The sequence below is a fragment of the Camellia sinensis genome, chromosome 12 (assembly GCF_055761805.1).
Source record: "Camellia sinensis isolate YWXY chromosome 12, ASM5576180v1, whole genome shotgun sequence".
NCBI lineage: Eukaryota > Viridiplantae > Streptophyta > Magnoliopsida > Ericales > Theaceae > Camellia > Camellia sinensis.
Genome location: NC_138972.1, coordinates 108,914,258 through 108,940,303, shown reverse-complemented (window position 1 = coordinate 108,940,303; position 26,046 = coordinate 108,914,258). Strand labels below are relative to the sequence as shown.

Below are 26,046 nucleotides of genomic sequence, written 5' to 3'. Positions count from 1 at the left end.
ATACCTTTTTGATTTCATGCTTTCTTTTTCTTTTCTTCCAATTTATGGATAATAAATTCATATTGTTGTTTTCGTACTCTACTATATTCCCTTAACCCTCTCAATTTTTGTACTCACTACTAAAATTTAATTATTGTGTATGAGTAGTTAAGGCCAAATTGTTTCTCCATGCTATCTAACTAGAATTTTGTGCATTTAATTTTATTCTTGTTAAATCATTATTTTGATTGGAAGAAGCAATGACTACTGAGACCTTTCTGATCTTCCTTGGCTACCAAAATTTCAGTATCGCCTGTGTTTAGTAATCTATCTTCTTCTTTGCAATGCATATAATATCTATATGCATACATTAATGTAATTTACATCAAATTGCTACAGCTTTTGGTTGGCAACCAACATTTTATTCTTGTGTACTGATTTATGAGAAGCTGTCTTTTCTATTTTATGGATTAATACTAGTGTTTATTGTTGTTACCAGTTACACATTGCATATATGGATTTCAAGATCCCTGCTTTGGACAAATTGCTAATAATTTTGAAACTACTACTATGAATTGAAGCAATGAATATTGGTTCTTTTATAGCTTAGAACATCTTGTCATCTATGCTCATTAGTTATTGATTCGCATAATCATGAAGAATGGTCAACTATACAACTGTTTTTTGAAATTTGTCCTATTAGCAATGAAATGCATTATATTTGTAGTGGTCATGATGGCTCAAACACACTTTTTTGGGTCTTCAGTCCAAGTTTTAGTAAATTCAGATAGATTATGCTCGTCAAATTCTTAGTTTCCAAATAGGAATAGCTTAGGAGCTCTTAAAAGTCCATGTATAATTGGACGAAATCCTACGTAAATCTATGTGTGCTACCCAATTTATACTTCTACTTCTCTACTGCACTGAATTAGCATTTAAAGCCCCAAAACCATATCTACTTCAGCATTTCTCCTAACCCAAAATCATATTTTACCAACCTTAAACCTTTCCTTTTAAATCCTTCAACTCTAACCACTACATATCATTGAAATCAACTGCTTATTAATATTCACAGTCGTATCATCACAGCTCCAAACCCTTGCCTCTCTTTGTAAAATCATAGCCCTAAACTCTTCCCCTTCTCTTGTATATCCTTAAACTCTATTGTTTTGTCTACTAGTTGCAACAAAATCTTAGCATAATTAGTCTCTAAAAAAAATTTCTCATCATTACCCAACATCAATTTTTTTGGCATCAGAATAGTTGAAATTTGCCTCTGCCCTGCTCATACTTCATACATCAAATGGTCAGTAAGTGCATCATGTCAATGTGCAGCTTACGATGTGATAAGGATGGACAGTTGATCCTAATGTAGGTGTTGCCTTGTTAACATTGATAAACATTAATATAAATACAATAATACATAATTATGGTACTTTTCAACAAACTTTAGTACCTTAAAGAAAATAGAACGTAAACACCAGAAACTCTTAACAATTTGATGTTGCCAAAAATAAGAGACCAAACAACTGAAGAGCTTCATTTATCAAACTTGGCTCAAACCAAAAACCAAATACAGGGGAACATGAAGGATTTGTTTCTTAAACAATTGGAATTTGTTTTTAGACAATAATAGATGCTTGTATGACTAACAGCTAGAGAAGTGCTCAATATTAACAGAGGGCATAAGCTTAAAAGCATAAAGCATGATTTTTTACATCAAATAAATATACGCACAACAGCTATATCCATAATTTGTCAACCAAAGCGTATCAATGTAAACCTAATTTCAGATGCTAAACTAATTTTCCTATAGTAGACACAGAATTATTAAATTAAAAAGATGATAAGTGGCATAACAGAAAAATACTCACATCTTGATCCATTTGTATGTTGGCATCATCAAGCGCTTTGTCCAAATCATTTATCAAGGCATGTTTTCAGCGGCCATAATAGTCCCAAATCCATACTTGCGCCAGAGGAAAATTTTGAATACTGTATTTGCTTCTGTTCATAGTTTATTATTTTGATTGATCATTGTATTCTCTATCATTTGCCTTAATTATGCTTCTACCTCTTGGCCACAATATTTGAGACTTCCAAAAATTAAATTGAATGAGGCGTTTTGAAGTTTTCTAACTTGTTTTATATTATTTGTTTGTCCATATATCACAAAATGGTTTATAATGAACTTGGAAGATTCTCTTTCTCATAGTATGTTGTGGACTTCAATACAATTTGTTGGACATTACATGTATTTTATCTATGTAAACATTTGAATGGAATATATTACTTATTCAAGAAAACAAATTAGTGATTGGGATTTTTTGAGCAAATAATATACTGGCAATCATAGACAAGAGTCATGACTCAAATAAACAACACATATTGCTAACACTTTGAAATATTTTTCAAATGAAACGATGCGAGAGGGTAAAGATGGCGAAGAAGATGAAGAACTTGACATACTTGATGATGATATGGATCCTAATATAGATTATGATATGTAGTTTTTGTTTTGTGTTTTCTATATGGACATGTTTTTTATGCATTACATGCTTATGTTATATTTTACTTTGTCTTTTCAAGTAAATATTATGCTTTATATTTTATGTTTTATATCAATTTATGCTTTTTAGTTACCAAAATGGCCAAAGGGGAGAAACAATGGATCAAACTAGGTTTTCTAGCGAAACGGAAGCTAATAGAGTACGAAAAGGAAAGAAATAATACAATAAAGAAGAATAATAAGAAAATCAATGATGTACAAGTGAAGCGTATAGCAGCTTTTTTGATGGGTTCTAGCCAGCCCAATCATGTCAATAAGAAGGGAAATAATATTAGGGTTGACGTAGATTACGATGACTACATACTATCAGATCATATGGATGATACTGATGAGTCCTTTAAAAGTGTTGAGGATGAGGTACTATATGTATGATATCTAATTTTTGTTATTATGTCTCGTAACTATATACTCATTAATGATGCTTTGTTAATTCTATCTTTATATATCCATGTACATATCTCTACATATCCATTGTTATGTATTTGTTATTTATGCTTTTGTATTATGTTTTTCATGGCTTATCAATGCCACCAAAACGATTGGCGCAATCATCTCTTATAGCACAGAAACATGAAATTCAAGCACAAAAAGAGAAAATTCAAGCACAAAAAGAGAAAATTCAAGCACAAAACAATGTGATAGCGAAGATGAATGAGGCGAGTGAGGAGCATTTGAAGATGACATCAAGCATCATGGAGTTTCTTAAAAAACAAGGTTTCAATAAACAATTTAGAGGAGGAGGCATCCCATGAACTTATAGATCACATTTTTGGTAAGTCTATCTTATTTTATCTTTTCATTTTTCTCATATTGGTTACACTACAAAAAAATTGACTTTTTGCGACGGTAAAATACCGTCGCTAATACTCTTAATGCCGTCGCTAATACTTTTTGCGACGGCAAAATGACTTTTTGCGACGGCAAGAGGGGGGTCGCAACTGCAGGGGTTGCAAAAGAGTTTTTGCGACGGTAAGTGCCGTCGCTAATGTTTTGCGACGGCATTTTTTACCTTTTTGCGACGGCACCGTGCAGTCGCTAATAACACTTGAAATTTCTTGACTTTTTTGCGACGGCCCTATTTTACCGTCGCTAAAAATATTATTTGAGACGGCAAAAAATACTGTCGCTAATAGTCTTTTTTTTAAAAAAAACACTATTTTTGCGACGGTGTAGTGCCGTCGCAAAATGTATAAAAAATATGAAATTTTCTATTTTTTGCGACAGTGTAATGCCGTCGCAAAAAATATTAAAAAATAATAAAATTTTTATTTTAAATAATAAAATTTCTATTTTTTGCGACAGTATAATGTCGTCGCAAAAAGTAAAACCTATAACAAAATTAATAAAAATATTAAAATTTTCTATTTTTTCCGACAGTGGTGCCGTCTCTCACTCTCTAAGAGCTGATTATTTACATTCCATTCACAAAAACATCATAACAGAAAATAAAAATAAAAATTGATCAAACCATCAAATTCAATATTTTACAAAGAATAATTAAACTGTACATGTTCATAAAAGCATATTTAAATTATAAAATTCACCCAAATCAAATTGACTTATAAAAATATGTCTATTATATGAAAAGTATAGTGATACTGAGATCAATATACAATTGAGTAAACTTGACATTGCAATCATGCATCTCTCTCTCTTTCTCTCCACAAATCAAATTGTGTGCAGAAAGTATTTTACTTGTACTTAATTATTTCTGCTTCTGCTTCTTCCCACCAGCGAGAATGCGTTGAATCTGAAGCCCTCGGCTGAAAGCTTGGTTGAATAGCAACCTAGTCTGGAATTCAGTGACTAATGGGAACCACGCCACATTCTATATATTAGGAAAGAAGTGTGACAAAAAATATCTATTTTAGAAAGCAATAATAAAAAAAGTTAAGAAAGGAAAAAGAAAGACAGTCCTGGTGAAATAATGATAAATTGTTTTTTATCAAATCAAAGTCTGAACTAATGAAACATAACCACGTGATTCGATATAACAGAAGTTGCATTTTACATGTTAGAATGCTGCTCAAAGTTTTAAAATTTCATAAAATGAATAGAAAATAAAGGTACAACTACCCTGTATATAATTTACCATGGCTAAAAGAACTGCTGCAGTCAGTCCAGCACCGGCACCCTTAACTTCCTGCGTGTTGGGGTATTGGACAAGATTGAGAAATCTCAGTTTGCAGAAAACTCACATTAAACATAATACATAACGAGTCCTAGGTTCTAGAAATACATGTTCCAAAACAAAAATAAAAATAGAACATGAACCTTTGTGAGAAGGTAGGTTGCCCATACAGCAATAGCAGAGAATACTGGAGCCGTAAATACACAAACAGTTTCCACAGACAGGAATATTCAAAGAATTCAGTATCCTGTCATCAGAAAGTAAAGTCTCAGCAATAACTAATGCAGCAGGACTCACTCAAATTCACCCTTCTAATTGTTTTATAATAAAGGAAAACCAGATATACAGAGTTCACTAATCTGGTAACAAGGAACACAGAAAATTAATGTTCTTAATCTCTAGTCTCAATCTCAAATACACACCACCACATGGTGCCAGCTGTCAATGTCAATCCAGGGTAAACAGTTCCACCAATCACACGTCCAAGAGGATACCTTAGAACAGATCAAATATACAGTGTCACTTTGCATTCATTACATAACAACCTATAGTAGAGAAATAAACAAGAGTTTTGCTATATGAAAACCACCACTAGGGTCACAATTACCAGGTCCGATCATCCAACCAATTCCAAAAGTCATAAATTCCATTCTTCGTGAGATACGGAAATAAAAAGCATTTTTGTCATCTTCAATATACCTCTATATTATTGCAAAACAATTAAATGAAGGGAAACATGCACTAGATAAGAATACTAATAACTCAATATAAACTGGATGTGTTTTCAAGAAATTATATTTAAACATTTAGCTACCAATGCTTCATGGACTAGAGAGTACAGAATATAACATAACCCGAGCTATTTATCAAAATTATTTATAGAATAGTATTTTATCTATTCAAAAAGAAAAATTATAGAATGGCATTCTTACATACATTGCATTAAGAGTACAGGTGCAATTGTCATTCTCAAGGTAACAGGGGAGGTATTTACCACATTATGTTATGCTCCAACAATTACAAAGCTCCTTTTTTTTTTTTTTTTTTTTTTTTTTTTTTTTTTTTGTATGTGTGTGTATGTGTGGGCTATGGAAGAAGTGACTTTTGACCAAATTTCCTCCATGCCTTCCCCCTTTTTCTTTTTTATTCTCTACTTTTTTTCCCTTCTCTCTCTCCTTCTAACTATCCTCTTTCTTGGTTAGTAATAATAAATTCGAAATCAATAACTCACCTCTACAATGCATGTCCCACAAGTTCCTCCTCCCCCACAATTTAGCAGAGGTCTGGACTGAAAATTCAAAACACATAAACCATATTTCAGCTATTCATTAGCTCAAATACTGCACTTTCAGTGTATCACTTTGAATAAATTGACAAGCAAAATTGATATAATGAACTAAAAAGACAAAATGGACACGAGCCAAATTATAGGAACAGTGGGTATAATTAATCATTTTTTTTTCACTTTCAAAACAAAACAATTGAGCCTTTCTTCACTTTCAAACTTGTTAATGTAGTTGCAGAATGTGAAAAGAGAGAGGGGGGCCTTACTTACATATGGTCCATACAATTCAATATTAGAATCCAACATAATGTCCCTAAGTTTCTGCCCACCACAAGCTACTCGAAAGTGCACATCCGGTGTTCCATCAGGAAGCAACACAGACTTCAAAAAACACAAAACTCATTAGCAAACTTCCATTGCACACCTACATAGCACATAAATTAATAGTTCCTCAAAAAAAGAAATTACATGTACATACTAGAATTAAAAATGCAACATATGAACTTACACTGACAAATGCAAAATTGACAGCAGGTGGTTCCTCAGGTGGTTCCATGCCTCCATTAATTCCTGAGAGATAGATCCAACGCATTTCAAATTCAACAACAATACATGCCTAGAAAAATTATTCGGAAAATTACTTAGAAAATGTGCGGAATACATCATTTTAGATGTAGTTCATGTTACACAAATTTAAATTTACATTATACTCCTTCACTTTTGGGATACCTTTCGAGGTAAAAATTATTGGGTTTTGATTCTTCTTGTTCTTCTTATGTCGATCTTTAAATTGAAAAACAATATTCAACTTTGAACCAAAACAGTTGCATAATAGAATTATGGGTAATCTATTGAAATCCAGGCTGGTTTATTAGAGAGAACAAAAACAAATGAGAAGAATATACACACAAATACAATATATATATATATATATATTCATGATTATATATCCATGTGTTGGAATCTAATACCATGTTGAAAAATAATAATTTATTCTGTTTAGGATGCTAACAGAACATGATGGGTACTAAAAAATAATAAGAAAACTCAAATGCCTTATACTACCAGATTCCTTTCCATACTACCAAATTTCAATCCAATGAGTAATACTGTAATACTCCAAAAAAAAAAAAAAATAATACCAAACTTTGTAAATGCCTTATACTCACCTTGAAAATCCTCGCAGTGTGGCAGGGGTCTGGTTTCTCAAATGTGTGTAAGAGATCAGGAATGGATGTTTTGCAAACTGCAATTTGAAAATAAGCAAAAATTTCATTAAAAGAATCATATGATGCTCATCCCTTGTCTCTTGGTAATTAATTTTCATTTGTGTTCTTTCTTAGAATTTCAATGAACTTAATATCATAGGTCAAGCTGATTCTGGTACTATTTAGTAATTGAATTATATTTGTAACACATAATTTTCTTGTCCCGTTGTCTTATTATTGAAATGAAAAATAAGAAACAGATATGATAATTATAAATTTATAATAAGCGTCAGTTCCTGGACTAGGTACAACACTTGCAAATAAATCAGTAGCTGGAGAATCCATGCCACATGAACTCCCAAAGTTAGTTATAAACCATAGCTGCATCTGCATGTTATATAAGCATGTACATATCTAACCTTGAAAGTAAAGACAAACATACCACCAGATGCACTGTCCTGTGCTTCCACTAAGAATTCCAGATATGAAGCCTGTAAACATCATCAGTTTATAGTGGTGAAATTAGCAAAGGGGGTTTATTAAGAAAACTCATCTAAGTTTTTTGTTACATATGATGAGCACCTTCGTTGTTTCCGTACTTTCAGTGATTCATTCAGATATTTTCTTATAGTCCTCTGCTTCATTCATCATTTGGTGGCATGATTGTGTTTGAATCTATTGTTGATACATGAAGAAGAAAGAAATATCCATGAATTAGTTTATCAAGCCCTGATAACACTGTTTCTACATTTGTTGCAGGATTTCACAAATCGCTACACAGTTCCAAAGAGGTATTGCTATAAATCAGAGATATATCTGATATATATATATATATAAAACAACCATCGGGCCGAGAGAGAGACAGATTGAGAGAGAGAGAGTTTACCTGTGAGTAGATCGGCGGTGCGATGATCGATGCGAATCGATGAGATGAGCAACGAGAGAGTAAGAGAGTGATCGGTGCAGAGATGAACGAGATCAGTGCAGAGATAAACGAGAGGGTGAGAGAGAGAGAGAGAGGCAACTGAGAGAGTGATGTAAGGGAGACGATTAGATTTAGGGTTTTTTTTTGTTCTAAAGAGATTGGGGATTTTGGGGTGCGGGAATGGAAAAAATGAGGGGAACCGAGCGGACGAGCGGACGGGGTGAAAAAAAAAATAAATAAATAAATAAATCATAAATAAATATTTAAATAATAAAAATAAATAAATAATAATTTTTATTTTCTTTCCGTTATTAAAGTTGATTTGTTTCATATATATTTTAATGAAAAATATTTTCACTAAAATAAAAGTTAATTTTCTGTAGTCAATGAAAAATATTTTTCTGCGGTCTATTTTTTTTATTACTAAAAATCATGAACTAATTTTTTGTAGTAAAGGAAAAGGAGCGGCAGCAGTAGTGAAGGTGGTGGATAAGAGATGATGGTGGTGGCGGCGGTGATGGTGATGGCGAAACAGATTAGTGGTGAAGTTGTGGTAGTGGTAGTGTAAATGGAGTGACAGGGGTGAAAGAGAGGTAATGGTAGTAGTAGTGGTAGTGGTGGTAGTGGAGTGGTGGCGATAGTAGTAGTAATGGTAGTCGTAGAGGTGAAGTGGCTACAGTAGAAGTAATGGTGGTGGTGGAATGGTGTTTGTAGTAGTGGTGAAGGTGATAGAGGAGATGGGTGGTGAGAGAGAGAAATGAGTGAGAGACAGATAGAGAAGAGAGAGAAAGACAGAGTGATGAGTGAGAGAGAGATAAAGAGAGAAATAGATATAGAGAGAGATAGAGAGGCAGAGAGAGAAATCGATAGAGAGAGACATATAGAAAAATAGAGATAAACAAGAGATGAGAGAGACATATAGAAAGAGAGCGAAAAGAGATGAACGATAAAGAGAATAGAAAAATAGAGAGATAGAGAGAAAAGAGATGAGCGAGAGAGACAGAGAGAGAAAAGAGATGAGAGAGATAGAGAGAAGAGAGATGAGCGAGGGAGACATAGAGAGAAGACAAATGAGAGAGATAGAGAGAAGAAAGATGAACGAAAGACACACAGATAAACAGACAAACAGACAGAGAAATAAGAGTGATGAGTGAAAGAGAGAAAGAGAAGAGTGGTGGTAGTTGAATGGCATTTGCAGTAGTGGTAAATGTGGTAGAGAAGATGGGCAGTGAGAGAGAAAGATGAGTGAGAGATGAATAGAAAAAAGAGATAGAGAGACAGAGTGATGAGTGAGAAAGAGACAAAGTGGTCGCTAAAAGTGCATTTTCTTGTAGTGGATCGATAAATCGATAGGGAGCTCAATAAATAAAGAAGACAGATAATTCAAAACTCTGTTCAAAACTTAATTCAAATCAATTTTTTAAATATTTTAAATATTTAAATATTTTAAAAATATTTTAATTTTGTGAGAGATAGATAAAGAAGAGAGATAGAGAGAGAGAGACACAAAGATAGAGTGATGAGCGAGAGAGAGATAGACAAAGTGGTTGCCAAAAGTGTATTTTCTTATAGTGGATCGATAAATCGAGAAGGAGCTCGATAAATAGAGAAGATAGGAGTAAGAGAGTGAGCAAGTCGAACATAGTGAGGGAGAAATAGACAAATAGACAAGTAGACACAGAGAGAGAAAAGAGTGATGAGTGAGAGAGAGACAGGGAGAGAGAGATAGACAGAAAAAGAAATAGAGAGAGAAAGAAAGAGAGAGATGGAAAGATAGAAAAAGAGAGAGAAACAAGAGATGAGCGAGAGATAGACAAAAAAAGAGAGAAATAGAGCGAAAAGAGATGAGCGAGAGAGAGACACAGAAAAAGAGAGAGACAGAAGGAGAAGGGAAATGAGCGAGAGAGATAGAGAGAGATAGAAAGATAAGAGAGAGAGAAAGAAAGAGAAAAAAAAAAGAAATGAGAGAGATAAAGATAAGAGAGATGAGCGAGAAAGACAGAGAGAGAAAACAGATGAGAGAGATAGAGAGAAGAGAGATAGGCGAGAGACACAGAGAGAAAATGAGAGAGAGAGAAACAGGCAGACATAGAAAGAGAGAGAGATAGAGATAGAGAGAAATGAATGAAAAGAGATAAAGAGAAGAGAGAGAGATAGAGACAGAGAGACAGGAAAATGAAAAAATGAATGAAAAGAGAAATGTTATATCAAAAGAGTAAGACGACATTGTTTTTTTTAATTTTTTTTTGCGACAGAAAAATACCGTTGAATTTATTCAAATCATTTTGTGACTGTATATATATGAAGCTATCTCAAAACCACAATCACCAAAATCTTTTAAAAATTCACTAAGTACCAAAAATATAAAAAAAATTACCATAATTCAATACATTTTTTTTTTTGTATTTTTATGTATTTATTAATTTTTAAAAATATTTTTTCATAAATTTTTTATTTTTTAGATACATCTAAGTAAGGTACATCTAAAAAAAATATTTAAAATTTAAAAAATATTCACTAAAAAAAAACATGAAAGCCACTTTTTGTGACGGCAGAAAATGCCGTCTCAAAAAAGCAGAGTATTTGCGACGGCACATTTGCCGTCTCAAAAAAGCAGAGCATTTGCGACGGCACTACTTGCCGTCTCAAAAAATGAGAGTAGTGCCGTCGCAAATGCTCTGCTTTTTTGAGACGGCAAATGGTGCCGTCGCAAATACTCTGCTTTTTTGAGACGGCATTTTCTGCCGTCTCAAAAAGTGACTTTTTGAGACGGCAAGTGTGCCGTCGCAAATAGTTCCGTCTCATATACCCAGTTTTCTTGTAGTGTTAGTATATACTAGTTAAAGCATAGCAGTTTAAGAAAGTTACAAACCTCTCATATCCACTTATAGTTGTAGTCATGTCAAATGCTATAGATCCAATTGGAATCAACAGTAACAAGCTAATGTGTGAGCCTATAACATCATCTAATCCAAGATTTTTAGCATCAAAATTGCAGTATTGCAACATTGAACATTGTTTTGTTTTTTTGTTTTTTTTGTATGTTGAAGATGGATCATATTAATAGAAATCACTTAGCATACCTACTGTGGTCTGGTCCCATTTCATATTAATAGAAATCACTTAGCATACCTACAAGGGACGAACCTTCCAATGGGGTCCTAGAAATTTTGGTTATTTAAGTTAATGACAATACCTCCAGATGGTGGGAGTTTGGCTAGCTAATTATTGGTTTCACACTTGGGTAGGGATCCCAGAAGGCATCATAAAAATATAGACATTGATCATTACTTGCAATTTTCAGTTGGTAGTATTTTTTCCCTCATTCTCTGTTTTTTCATAGCATACATTTACATATCGTAGAAGGTTAGTGTATTAAATAATATATATACTCATGTTATTTCTATGTCTCTTGTAATATTTTACATACTCTATCCAATTCTAAACATCATTACAAATTCGTTTCTGTTAGAAATTGGGCGCCCATGTGGCATGACCCATGACCCTTTTGAACCTTATCCATGTAAGTTTTGAATTCAAATTCAAAACTTATTTGGATAACCCACTCATGATATCTATATCTATCATATCAACTGATATGGATAGATGATATACTTAGCTTATATATCTGATACGATATATGGGATATGGGATAATGAAACAACGTATGTTTTTTCCCATACTGACTCTCTCCCAATTAAAAAACAACGATCAAGCCTTTTGCATTGTGACTTGTGTGGGTGATACTTATATTGTGGTATCACTCCACTGTTGGGTATTCGTTGTTCGCATTTTTGAAGCACGTGATTTACCCACGAGATACTTCACTTCAGGTTCTATCACCTAAGGTATGATCTGAAATTTTTACTTGCTGCGTTATACTTGATTTACATTGGTATCAGAGCATTAATGGATATTTTTGTGCTTATTTTATGCATTAAAATATGTATATAATTTTATATAAATATATACACGATATATGCATGAAAATTAATATTTTTTCAAAACTTTACATGCATGATGGTTTTACATGCTTTAATTTCAGTCTGCAAATCTTATATATTTAGAATCCTTGTTTCGAGACCTTCGAAACCATATATTATTTGTTAGATTTGGATTTACGTTTGATGAGATACATCAAACCCTAATTTGGGTTCGTTTTTGATTTCTTGATGGCTTAAAGAGGAAGAAGAAGTGCAGGTTTCTGCACTTCCACTCTCATTAGAGAGAGAGAGAGAGAGTGTAATACACCTCATAATTTATGTTCATTAAACGTTATTTTTGAGACCACAAATATTTTTATTTTGGAAAATGAAGTCTGGTAGCACCAAAATTAGACCAGAAAACACCCCGGAAGGCGGTGCGTGAGCTGTACGCGCCAGATGATGCCGTTAGCGGCGGCCATGTGCTTCCACGTGCCAGGGGCGCTTCTCATGCGCGCGTTGTCCGCGCCATCACGCGCACCGCGCCGAGCCGAGCCACGCCGTTTTCTGCGTCGGCTTTGCTGGCTTGGCTGCTGGGTGCTAACGCGCTGTTTTTTTTTTTTTTAAATTCTGAATCGCGTTAAATGGTCATAAATAATTTGTTATAGCTTTGTTTTGAGATGGTTGGTACTGTTGGACTTAGAATTGAATTTTTTATCTTCTGTAAAATTTTCAAAATTTTATGAAAATAAAAAATATTTTCCTGAGATAATAATTCATTATTTCTGCTTTAAAATGCTTCTGGTGTTGCATGACTAAATTTTCTAGAGTTGAAATTTTTATTGTAGACTACTGCAAAGGTTTACTATTTACTGGTATAATTGTTTCAGTTTACCAGATTCTGGAATATTTATTTCTAATTTTATGTGTGTTTATTAGTTATTTAAAATTCCAGAAAAATTCCAGAAAAATTCAGAATGATGTACATTCTGTTATGGCATAATCTGAATATTAAATACAGCATATTATTTTTTTTAGGGTTTGTAATATGTTGTGATTAGAGAAGCATGCTTAGTTTTTTTTTTATTATTTAAATTCCATTATGTGTAAATTTACATTAAGATGCTAATTGTAGATGTCCCCGAACGTCTCGGGAAAAAATCCCGTTTTGTTCATTGGGCTTACTACAGTTTGGACTCAATGTCACGGTTCTTAATCTGATCTCACAAAGTGCAATACGAGAATAATAAATCACCAAAGAGTCCAAATCCAGCTAATTGTTTTGAAATTTTGATTTTTAGAAAGAAGTGCCAAACATGGACTGCTTTACCAGGTACAGAGTCGCCACCTAAATATTTTATTTTGGAGGGAATTTAGGAAACCCTGACTCGTGCCTAAGGCCACGTGTCCGTCATCACGAAAGTTGCCTCGGCTCGGGAACTTGGGTACGATTGGGCAAGGTCAGGCAATGAGCACCCCCGCTCGCCCGATTAAAGATCGGTCACTACTAAACATGATATCTTGTTTTTGAAAACATATGTGCTCTTATTCCGGTTTATTAGCCTAGAATTGCTACGTGATGCGTACAACATACAAGTATAGACTGGATCACCTAATTTGGAACAAAACATCTTCGTGTTTGTTTTTGAAAGCGGTTTGCTACTCGTAAGTAGGCTAAAATGCAGATTTTGCCACCCTCAAGTGGGCTTAGAAAATATGGTGATTTGCCACTCTTAAGTGGGCTTAAAACTCGCCATCGATGAATTGTTTCCATTCAAGTAATCCAACCTTCACCCACAGGCATTCAGGCAGTTATATCACATAAGCAGTTAGCCTCATGGTAAGCATGCTATCATGGCAATCACTCACACGCATGCAAGGATGCTAAAGCATAAACACTTACCGAGTATTTCGAGCCAAAAAAAGAAGCTAATTAGAAAACAAGCATGAATCTTAACTATGCTGAGATGCCTAATGCAACACATGTAAGAATGCAACTAAGATAGGCTCGGCTATTCTAAGATGGCATATGAGATGCTACAGGTAACATGTAATCAACTTGGAACTGAAATACGATGTAGTTAGTATGATTCGCCGAGCTCGGTGCATGCAAAACAGATGAATGGATGCAAACATACGAGCATAAGGATGCTAATTGAAATGTGTCCTAAAACTAACCATCATAAGCTGGTAAATGAAAGGGAGAAAGACGTGGGGTTGGAAGACATACATCACACACACGCACACTTATTACAACATTGCCCTCTCTCGGAGGGTCCGAATAAATAATACAGAATCGAATTAACTAATTATTACACAACACTAGCTAATTAACAGATTAACTAAACTAGCATGCAAACTATATAAAATGGGTTGCCTCAGCTCTGCTTTGAATGATAAAGGATGCATGCATGCTCGAGTCGCCTTGTCAGGAAATCCATTGCGATGCCCCGGCTCCCCTTTGTTTGCAATTGATTTCAGAAACTTGCATAAAGCTCCAAGGAGATGAAACTCTACCCTGGGAATCTAGGGGGAGGCTGCCGACCAGCTATAGACATTGGAGATCACCTACCGACCACCCTTGGTGGTGAAAACTAGAAAAGGTGGTCGGCCTGCTAGAAAACCTGGTCGGCCGACCAGTTTCTTCTCCTGGTTTCTGCATTTTCTGCAACAAAGGCAAGAGAGAGAGAAAGCAAGGTATTTGCAACACATGTGTGCACGACCACTCTCCCCAACATTGCATAAGCTCTAGGGAGTGTAGCCCTTGATCCTCAGACCACCAATCATGCATCTCGATGCATGATGGCCGAGGAGTCGGATTGCACGACTCAATATGAAATGAATGCACATATAAACACATAAATACCTAAACTCGGTCATGTGTTAGTCAAGAGTGTCGGCGACTGAGAATCGAGGCACGTTTCATCACTTGGAGTATGAAACGTCCCTCGTTTCCCGTGTTTGGACTAACTCCTATTCCAAACACAATGCAACAAGTAGAATGACATGCACAATGCGACCTTAAGCATGCAATCCTAAGGCGATGCAACCAAGTCATGCAAACATGCAAAGGATGACGTGCAAACATGCAAACTAGAATACGCAATGCTATGAATTAACAATGGCATACTCAATGCACATGATACTATATGTCATACACAATGCATATGTGAAGACTATCATACACAATGAAGTGAACAAGGCATGCGCAATGCAATGATCAAACATGCGACAACGCGGCATACTCAATGCTATGAACTACAATGGCATACTCGATGCAAAATAGACTTAAACCAAAATGAATGGGCCTCAGCCACACCTAAATCAGTGGCCATACATGATGAAAATAAGGCAACAAAACACATGCAAACATGCAAGATGCAAGGGCCCAAAGCCTAGGGCACAAGATACAACTGTATGAAAGCATGGAAATGATGAAATATGGCATACAATAACACATGTTCCAGCTCTGAAATGACATACAAAATGGTCCTGAATCATGCAAACAACTCATGTCATGCATGTTGAATGGCTTAAATACCGAAACTAGTGAAGTGCATTACACTAGAGGTATGCAAAGCAATGCCCAAATGAACGAACCAACCCCAAACAGTCCCTATGCAGGCCCAAAATAGTGGCAAAATGGACTAAGATGATGGCTTGAAATGCACAAAAATGAAGCTCATGCAATGGCCCATAAATGAGGTATACAAGCACAACTCTCAAACGCATTTAAAGAATGGAAAACATGGGAACATGGCACAAGTATAGGCTCTGAAATAACATGCTCAATGATGCCAAGACATGGAAACACCTCAAGTTAAGCATGCAAGGGGCTCCAAAACTCAAGGCTAGGCAAGGATATTACACTACAAGTATGCATGGCACGCATCATTCGACCAAGAGGCCTCAAAACAGAGCTAAGGCAGCCCAAAATATAAACAAAATCAGTTTGAAGTATGGCCAAAATATGCTAGAATCAATGGCCAAAATAACATGCAATGTAAGCTAATGAGCATAGTTTACACTACAAGCATGTGAAGTATTCAAGAAGCCACTAAACTAGCCAAAGACAGAGCTATGATATGCCAAAGAATGACCAAAAGCCTACTGAAACATGACCAACACATGCAAGAATGACATGCTCCTTTGATAAGCTATGAAGAGGATTATTCTACCCATGCAAGAGGCAAACATGAGGTGACCAAACCAGCCCTAGACAGAGTCTAGGCAGGTCCTAAAAGTCACTAAAAATGGCCTGAACCAAGGCTAGGAAGTATGAAAATATAGGCTCCTTGGAAAGGCCAAATATGCAAACAAACAAGGCCAAAAGAGAGAGGGTCACCCCTCTCTGATTTTGGCCCTTAGAATAGCATGCCAACCACTGAAAATCCATTGGATTTCAATGGCTAAAAGGCCAAGCAAAGGTCAACACAAAGGCCTTAAGGCATGGCTCAAAACAAGACTAAATGAAGCATGCAAGAGGGTAGATGACCTCCAATAGGAAAATGGCCTTAAACAAACATGAATAATGCTTAAAAATAAATATTTTTTCAGTTGACAACAAACCTCAAATAAGCATGCAAATAAGGCTAAGAGAAGGATCAAAATAATGCTTAAAAAGGGAGAAAATGAGTTACCCTTGAAGCTCAACAAAGACAGCAACCTCTGGACCAAAAATCCATCTCCTTAACCTCTGAAAATGACCTCCAAGAACCTTGGGTTGATGGTGGAAGTGTTAGGCTATGAGGTGTGGTGCAAAAGGGTCAAGAACAATACACTTCCTAAGCCTAAATATAGAGACAAAGAGAGAGATATGTATATGTGCCTTAACCAAAATCTGAACCCTCACAAAGGAGGGGGAGGCCTTCCTTTATAGACAAAGGAGGCCAAAGTTTCTCAAAGAAGCTAAAAACCAAGGCCAAAGATCCTCCATACACGTGTATGGAGGATGCAGTCTTTGCCTTCCAGTTGGCACAGCTAGCAACAACTCACAGAGACAAAATTGGAGGGAGCAGGTCGGCTAGTTAAGTTGGTTGGCCGACCACTTTCCCTGGTTGGCCAACCAGGGTGAGTGGTCTCTCTCAAGGAAAAATGGTCGGCCAGCCCATTTGATGGTCTCCCAACTAAATGTAAGCTAATGGTATGGTGGAAGACCAGCAAATGTGGCTCAAAAATCAAGGAGACTAGTTTTCCGACAAGAAAATTGGCTGGCGGAGAGAGAAGTGGTCTCCAAGAGAAAAGGTGGTCTCCCACCCTTATACCACCTTCCAAACAATGAAAACAAGGTTCATGCCAAAAATGAACCAACACCGATGCAAAACGAGGGTTCGGGGGGCAAAACACGCGGTCGGGTGCCCCGAAAACAGGCTGTTAAGCACCAAAAGTGGCGTGCGACCACAAAGGTGGTCTCCTGGGCTGCAGTGTCCCTATAGACAGAGGAAACAAGGTGTGTGCCAAAAAATGTGCCAAACGGAGAATGTTAAGCGGTTCCAAATCGAAGCGCGCGGCCGACGGCTCCGAAAATCAAAAACTGGTCTCCAAACGGGAACAGTGGCCTGCGACCACGAAAAGTAGTCTACGACCACTAAGAGATGGTCTACCAGGCCTTTCCCTTCCTCCGGGAAGAGAAAACAAGACTTAGTCTGCAGACCGAGTCAAAGTACAAAGTGTCCCGAGGTCCGGAGGTGAGGCTCTCAGCCAAGAACTCCGAAACCTCGAAATGAGCACAGCATGCACAATCACCGAGCGCTCAATCGGTGACGTCCGAGTCTTAAGGTCGGTCAAAAATGGGTGTCTACACTATTGTATGGAATTTATCGTGCTTTGTATATGCCATAAGTAGTGGGAGATTGATTGTTTTTTTTTATCGTATGGAATTAAATTAAATTTTGATAATTGTCACTAGAGGCGCAAGAGATGATTACGAGCATAGTAAATTTTCGATCTTGAGACATGTGTAATATTATCATTATTTTATTTAGATTCTTTTCCTGCAAAATAATTTTTTTTTTTTGTGTTGCTATCATTAATATCCCCTGCGCATTTGTTTACTTGGTATGTAGAAATGGCTGCTAAGACAGTGGTGGCAGACTTAACTAAGGGAGAGAAATTAGATGGCGACAATTATGACATATGGCGCTGTAAGATCCAATACCTCCTCAATGAGCAAAAAGTGTTGACCACACTTGAACAAGTGATGGTTGAGCTAGAGCAAGGCAATACAGCTTAACATCGTCGTGATCTTGAAGTCTTTCAAACTTGGCGTAACAAAGATCGATGTGCGTACTTTACCATATTGAGCAGCATGCACAACGACTTGATTAGTGAGTTTGAGCATTGCCTGACTGCATTTGAGAAAAAGTTTGGTATTACCTCTTTGGCAAAGCTACGTGGGCTGACTATGAAGTTTGACTCCTATCAGAAAAGGACGCATCACTGGATGAAGCAGCATTTGAGGGTCATGTCAGCCATGATACGTGAGCTTGCAGCTGCTGGGCACAATTTGACTCAAGAGCAGTAGGTACAAGCTATGATTCGCTCTTTGCCAAATTCTTGGGAGCAGATGAAGCAGAACATGATGCATAATAAGAGTGTGAAAATATTTGAAAACATATTGCGTCATTTGGAGCTAGAGGTTGAGCGCCTTGAGGCGGCTAAGTCTGATGGTTCTGCTATGGTGATTGAGTCGAGCTCACGTAGGACTTCTCAGTTCAAGCGTGGAAAAGCAAAAGGTGCCCCTAAAAAGCAAGCAGCAGCTGAGCTAAAGCCCAATGGCGCTAGAAATTTCAAACGTCGGGGCAAGAGAGGTGGCAAGAAGGTACAGACTAAATTGGCATGCTTTAACTGTAACAAAGAAGGATACTTCGCTCGAGATTGCCCTGAGCAAAAAAAAGTACTCCCTTACTTAATTTCTCGCATTCAATGCTTTGTTTCTAGTCAAGCATTAATTGCTCATTCTCCTCATTTTTGGGTTGTAGACTCCGGAGCAACAGACCACATTGCGAGGGACAGAGTAGGGTTCGTTGAGTATCGCCGAGTACCTGATAGGAGCAGAAAAGTCTACATGGGGAACGAGTCCAATGTGGAGGTGCATGGCATTGGCACATACAAGCTGGAAATGCGATGAGGGCGCACCTTGTATCTTCATGATGTTCTTTATGCTCCGGATATTCGGCGAACCTTAGTTTTAATTATTAGCATGATGAGCCTTGGTTTTAACTTTTGTTTTGAGAATAATGGTGTTAGCATTTATTTGGGAACAATTTTTTATGATTTTGGTTATCTTTCAGATGGTTTTTTAGTTTTGGATGTGGATGATTCTAGTTTTAATAAAATGCCAACGCCTCTGTTTCTAAAATTGCATCTTTTTGTAATAATGATTCTATGAGATGGTATGCTAGATTAGGCCACATAGGGCAAGACATGATGACTAGATTGGCTAGAGAAGGTCTTTTAGGCTCACTCGTTAGAGTCACTTTGCCTACTTGTGAGCACTGTCTTGCTGGAAACGCAACAAGGAAGCCATTTGGAAAGGCCAAAAGGGCATCTGTCCCATTACAACTTATTCATTCTGATATATGTGGACCAATGAATGTGAGGGAAATGCATGGTGCCCCTTATTTCATCACATTTATAGATGATTGTACGCGTTTTGGCCATGTCTATTTGATTTCTCACAAGTCAGAAGCATTGGATTGCTTTAGACGGTATGTTAATGAGGTTGAGAATCAATTAGACAAGAGCACTAAGGCTTTAAGGACTGACTAGGGACGCGAGTATCTATCTGAGCAATTTAAAGTGCTCTGTGAGGAAAAAGGAGTTATCAGGCAATTAACAATTCCTAGGACTCCGCAGCAAAATGGTGTGGTGGAGAGAAGAAATCGCACATTGGATAGCCAGATGCGAGATCTCATTTGATTCCTGAGAGGTGAGCAAATAGAGAATTCGAGTTACGTGCTAGGAAGTGACTTGTGCGCTTAAGAGCGACTAGACTAAGATCTGTATGGTGTGTGAGCTTAACATCACTCTTTGGAATAGTTACTCCACTGTAACATGCATTCGTACTGCATGTGCTTTTCGACCCGTTAACGAGGTGAAATAATGGATCATTGCTTCTTCACCGTGTGAGTCCTAAAAGTCATTTTTCCCTAAATGACTTCACTTTGTGCCTTTTTGTGACCTTTGACTATGTCATAAGATGAAGAGTTGATGTTTAGCTACTTTGGTATATTGCCTGCGGTCATGTATGATTCGGCTTTAAGGGACATTACTGGGAAAGCAGTCAATTTCAAATTAAATGATATGAGGGTGAAGGGAAGATCATCTAGTTCTACATCTCTGCTCTATATTCACTGTCGACAACTCATATCGTTCTCTATGGGATGCTGATTGGGTGTGAATATAATGCGGGACCTAGGAGAGTCAAACATGCTCTTTAAGGGATTAGACATGTTTTTTGGACCGATGTAGCTAGATGGCTCTGGGTACATGAGACACTATTTCTGTTCATTTTGGGTTGATGTCTCTATGTTGATTCATATTGAGTTTCTAGTATAGAGCTCCCACATGCAGGTATTCTCAGCAGTCGCACGGTGCATTGCTAGTATCAGATTGTTCATTTTTTGGGGAGATTGAGATAGGGATGTAGCAGTGTCATGCCAACTCATGTGCGAGTGGGAGATGTTAGAAATTGGGCGCCCATGTGGCATGGCCCATGACCCTTTTGAATCTTATCCATGTAAGTTTTGAATTTTCAAAACTTATTTGGATAACCCACTCATGATATCTATATCTATCATATTAACTGATATGGATAGAGAATATACTTAGCCTATATATCTGATACGATATATGGGATATGAGATAATTAAACAATGTATGGTTTTTTCTATACTGACTCTCTCCCATTAAAAAACAACGATCAAGCTTTTTGCACTATGACTTGTGTGGATGATACTTATATTGTGATATCACTCCACTGCTGGGTGTTCGTTGTTCGCATTTTTGAAGCACGTGATTTACCCACGAGATTCTTCGCTTCAGGTTCTATCACCTAAGGTATGATCTGAAATTTTTACTCGCTGCGTTATACTTGATTTATAGTTTCTTATTCTATAGAATACAAATTACATTGCAAATTCTAACATACATACACTATTAGTTTTGAAGCTAAATTCTCAAGTAATTCAGATTTCCTTTACAAAGAGAAATACAAATAGCATGATCTCATCCTAAAAACTAAATACAAACAAGATCCCCTAAATACCAGCAGGGGTGGGCAATAGTTTATCCGATCCACAAAAACCGTCCAACCCGCATACAAATGGGCAGTTTCGCAAACACAATGTGGGCGGATGCGGTTTGAAATATGGCATGTTTGCGGGTTGCGGGTTTAACCCGCACCCGCAAGAACCCGCTTGCACTTTTTTTTAATTATTTTTATTTTTTTATCTTAGCCATTGATTTCATTCCTATATCCTACCTAGATATTTTTGCCCAAAACAAAACACCATTTATTCTTTGAACTTTCTCTAACATTACATTTGCTAATAGTATTATATCAACTAAAACTGAATAAATATTGATCATATTATTATTGTTATATAACTGAACTTGTCCCGGATGAAGTGTGATTTGAAATTTTAAATTCCTTAATGAATATGGAGTTCTAGTTTAGGATTTTGAAATATGTGCTTCGGTTAGTTTATGATTTGATTTAAGATTTTGAATGATTTATTTGTGCTACGAATTGATTTTGTTATGTTTTTAATTTTATAAGTTTTAATTCATTAATTATTAATGTTGGAGCATTTTAGAAAATGGAGAGAAAAGGACCCAAAATAAATATTTATAAAATGGGAAAAAATGAAGGCTCAAAAATAAATTTTTGAAGAAAAAAATCCAATCCGAACCCTATCCGCACAAACCGTAACCTGCATTGCGGACGGTTGCCGGTTGTCTTTTTCCCAAACCGCATAGATGTGGGCTGGTCCAAACCGATCCGCAAACCATCCAAATCCAAACTGTGAACACCCTTACCAGCAAGTTACCAAAAGACATCACATATTTGTCTTGCATAATTTAGAGACTTGCAAGCTTTCAGTTGTAATAAACCTTCTACTTTTAGACGTCTAGTAAGACCTACTCCTAGCTATCCTTCTTGTACATCCCCAATAATATTTTCCTTATTTATTTTCTTTGCAGATTGGTTTTTGATGACGTTTGGAAGAATACTTTCAAATCAAGATCAAGTGTTGAATTTTTTATTTTTTAATTTAATTTAATTTATTTTTAATTGATACATAGTTCTAGTTGTAAATCAAGATCAAGTGGTGATTTTTTTTTGTGGACACCATGTTTGTTCATTTTGAGATTTTCTATAATGGCTTTCATGGATATATTTTGATTTGTAATATAAATTGTTTAGCGAATTTTTTGTTTGGAGTGGTGTATCTTAGCTAGTGAATTTATTAGTACATTTAGAAGACGATTGGGATATGAGCAGGCACATTTGTAAAATAATAATTTAAAATGAAATATAAAATATGGAATAAGTTTAGTGACAATTGTTTTGGTCATCTATACTTGTTATTATGACAGTGATTATTCGTCGCTAATAAATATTTTTTGTGACAAAATTTATCATAACTTATGTATGAAAGTTTTCATTGATTTTGTTGTTTGGTGACTAAAAATTTCATCATGTATACATATTTTTGTTACGAAATATATTTCGTCACCCATGTTTGACTTTTGGAGTCGAAAAATTTCGTCAACTTTACATTTTATTGTGACAAAATTATTTCCTTATCCATGATCAACATGTGTGACAAATTTATTCGTCAACTAAAGTTATAAATATGGTACTGAATAACTATTTGGTGACGAAAATGAGGATTTTTTGGCGACAAAATGTTGTCTTATCGGTGACCAAATTTTTCGTCACTAAATTAATTTCATTGGTGACGAAATTATTTTTCCTCACGGTGATTTTTAGTGACAAACATTCAATGACAGAACCGGTGAGAAAAATATTTCCTCACAAATATCTATAGTGACGAAATTAGCTCTTTAAAGACAAAAAAAATTCATCATTCAAGACCCAAATTGTTATAGTGGTACTTCCATCATCGATTTTCAACATCATTTTCAATTCATCCAGATCAATTATCGATCAGTCAAGATCAGTTACTGATCCACCAAGATCCGTTACTGATCTACAAAAATTCATCACCGATCTACACGATCTTTTCCATTCTTTCCGATCATCAAGGTCATCACCGATCAACATGTTAAAATTATTTTTGCACTGTGTTATATTTTTTATCTTGTTGTATATGCTTCAAACTCACTTGGATTTGATAATGACTGCTTCTACCTTGTCTGAAGAAATTGTTTTTATTTGCATTTTTTCTTTTTATGCTAGTGCACTTGGTGCAGTTGTTTATGGCCGGATCTTAATGGCCCTTAGTATTATAGATTGGTAATCTGTTTCTTTTAATTTATGTAATTTTTAGTGCATTAATTTAAGGGGAGACTCATATTATGTAATATTTTGAGATTAATAATAAATAAAAAAAATTAAAAGCGTTTGTATATCCTGTGCATAATTTTAGGGGGAGTATATATAATTTTGTTTTCTTATCTGCACCAACTATTTTTTTAAAGACAGAAATTAAAAAAAAATTAAAAAAAAAGAAAAGAAAGAAGAAATGCTTGCAATTTTAGAAGGAGAAAATATTACTCGATTACATATACGTTTTCAGAAGGCTTTAAAGATTTTTTTCGTTTCACTTCTCTCAACAACTTTTCATGAGCCTCCTTTACATGCTTCTCTCTCTATTTTCGACTTCTATGAGTCTTGGCATTATAACCGTTGCAAAATATTGCACCGAATTCTCCAACTACGCATTTTTCTTTTCTAGCTCTCTTTTCTCCTTACGAGAATTAGCCAGTTGTTGTTTTAACAAGCACATCTCATCTCTCCATTGCTAATTTTCTTGTATTCTTGTTTGTAATCGTCGAGCCATAGTGGAAACTACAGTCATTGCCTATGTACTTAGAGCCACAGTGTTATTAATAGCATTGATATCATTCCGATTACCAATAACACTAGGACCCTCATTTATAGGAATAACATCTGCCTGTACCACTGGTAACCTCTCATTTGCCTGAATTATTGTAGCGATCCCGGTTTCAATCATTCTTTCATGTTTAGCCACTTCGACTGGGCCGATCGGGGATCGAGCTGCCCAGTCAGCTCGCGGGGGTCCAAGGGACAGCGTCCCTTGGCGGCTCGGAGGGCAGCACCCTGGCAGGGTCGAAGGGCAACGCCCCTGAAGCAAAAATGCAAAATGCATTCAAAGTTGCTTGTCTGCTCAAGCGGCCGTTTATGCGCTCGAGCGGAGAATGTTTGGTTTTAGAAGTTTGACCTGTCTGCAAAAGTACTGGGTTAGTGTAATTGTGCTCGAGCGGGGCATTCCACGCACAAGCGGACCATATTATATCAGTTCGTAAATCTGATATTTCATATCACTTTTTCAGTCCTCTCTCTCTCTAAAACTCTTCAAAATTCCAGATCGGGAGCTTCTCTCTCTAGAAGTCATATTCTCTCTTTGATTTCTCCAAATCCATTGGGATTTAGACCTAAGTTCTTCACCAAAGTTGATTATCATCTCAAGGGCTTCGTTGTGTGCGGTGAAGATCGAGTTTCGACACCATTGATTTTGGGGTTTCATCTCATTTCTTCTTCAAAACTTGAGGTAGGGATTTTCTTAGAGTTATATATATATTTTTGCAAGATCTAGGTGATTTTTTAAATCATCCTTCGATAGCTTTGAAAAATGATTGTTAATTCAAGAAGTTGAGCGATTTTGAAAGTGGGTTTGTCTCTTGTTGTTTTAAAATGATCTTAAGGGTTTTAATCTTCGTTGATTGAAGAAAAGATGATTTTGAAAAGTTTTCTTTCAAAAGATTTGAGTTGTATAATTTTGGTGAGAAAACCTAGAATTTAGGGATTTTTTAAAAAAAAAGAACTGAAAATCCATGAATGATATTGTTGTATTTATTTTGTGTGTCAAAAGAAATGGATGTTTGGAAAATTTCTTATTTATATTTATATAAATGATGAATTTCAGGGAATATGAGAATTGTTGTTCATTTTGGAAATTATTGTTCAAAACGTTGAAATAGTCTTGAAATGACTAATTGTTGAGGATGCTTGAGAAGAGGGAATTGTGTTTTTCCTTGGATGATGAATTGGAATAAAAATATTCATATTCATCTTGTGATATTGGCATAACAATTCATTTGATTACATTAAACTTTAAAAGTTGATTTAAAAACTTGCATTGAGAAAAGAATGTTGAGAAATAAGTTTTCATGAAATGGTTTTAGGGTAAATACGTTGGTAAGTCTTGATAGGTGGTGTAGATGATATTGAATAAGTTGGCCTGAGAGTCCGGGGTGAAAGACTGAAAACTCGCGCGGATAGGTGCCGAGCCTTCCGGTTAATACCGGTAAAAATGATAATTTGGTAGTACTTGTATAGTTTACTTGCAGACACAGACCTAGGGATTACTAGAGTCGTATTTACCGCCCTTGAAATAAATTGTTAAGTTTTGAACAATTGAAATTGCATGACATCATTAAGCATGATGGTTTTCAAAAGATGAAAATGTTATTTATTTTCAAAAAGGGTCATATCATGGCATGTGCATTTCATCTCTTGAGACTTGTATAAAATGTATATACTCTGTTAAGGATTTCCTACTGGGCTTTATGCTCACCCTACAGGATTTTTGTATAGGAAAAGATGTGGTGATGTCGTCTAACTAAAGGCGAGGAAATGTGTGTTGAGAGTACGGGACTCTCATTTTATTGTGACTCTATGTGTAAGCCAAGGGTTGTATATGTGTGGGCTTGAATAACCGTTTTGTGTAACCAGGCTCAAGCCTTGGAAACTTGTAAACCCTTGGGGGTATTTATTTGTTTATTTACTTGTTGTTGGATTAATGTATTGTTG

The 26,046-nt window shown here is 35.9% G+C and overlaps 1 protein-coding gene across 1 annotated transcript; it reads right to left on the bottom strand.

The window, feature by feature from the left end:
- Positions 1 to 3,961: 3,961 nt before the first annotated feature.
- On the bottom strand, positions 3,962 to 24,226 carry LOC114309418 (uncharacterized). The gene is made up of 10 exons (XM_082897157.1): positions 24,082 to 24,226; positions 7,592 to 7,663; positions 7,134 to 7,210; positions 6,473 to 6,580; positions 6,235 to 6,345; positions 5,911 to 5,967; positions 5,102 to 5,173; positions 4,850 to 4,926; positions 4,641 to 4,691; positions 3,962 to 4,376 (listed from the first exon to the last, which is right to left on the bottom strand). The coding sequence occupies exons 1-9, from the start codon at positions 24,224 to 24,226 to the stop codon at positions 4,664 to 4,666; spliced, it is 747 nt and encodes a 248-aa protein (XP_082753283.1). The 3' UTR covers positions 3,962 to 4,376; positions 4,641 to 4,663.
- Between the last annotated feature and the right edge of the window lie 1,820 nt (positions 24,227 to 26,046).

Excerpts from the sequence above, each read along its gene's own strand:
- LOC114309418 (XM_082897157.1), bottom strand. The coding sequence starts at position 24,226 with ATGATTGAAACCGGGATCGCTACAATAATTCAGGCAAATGAGAGGTTA. Across the intron at positions 6,581-7,133 it reads ACACTGCGAGGATTTTCAAG|GCATGTATTGTTGTTGAATT; the intron begins GTGAGTATAAGG and ends TAATTTTTCTAG. Across the intron at positions 5,968-6,234 it reads TTGAATTGTATGGACCATAT|TCCAGACCTCTGCTAAATTG; the intron begins GTAAGTAAGGCC and ends TTGAATTTTCAG.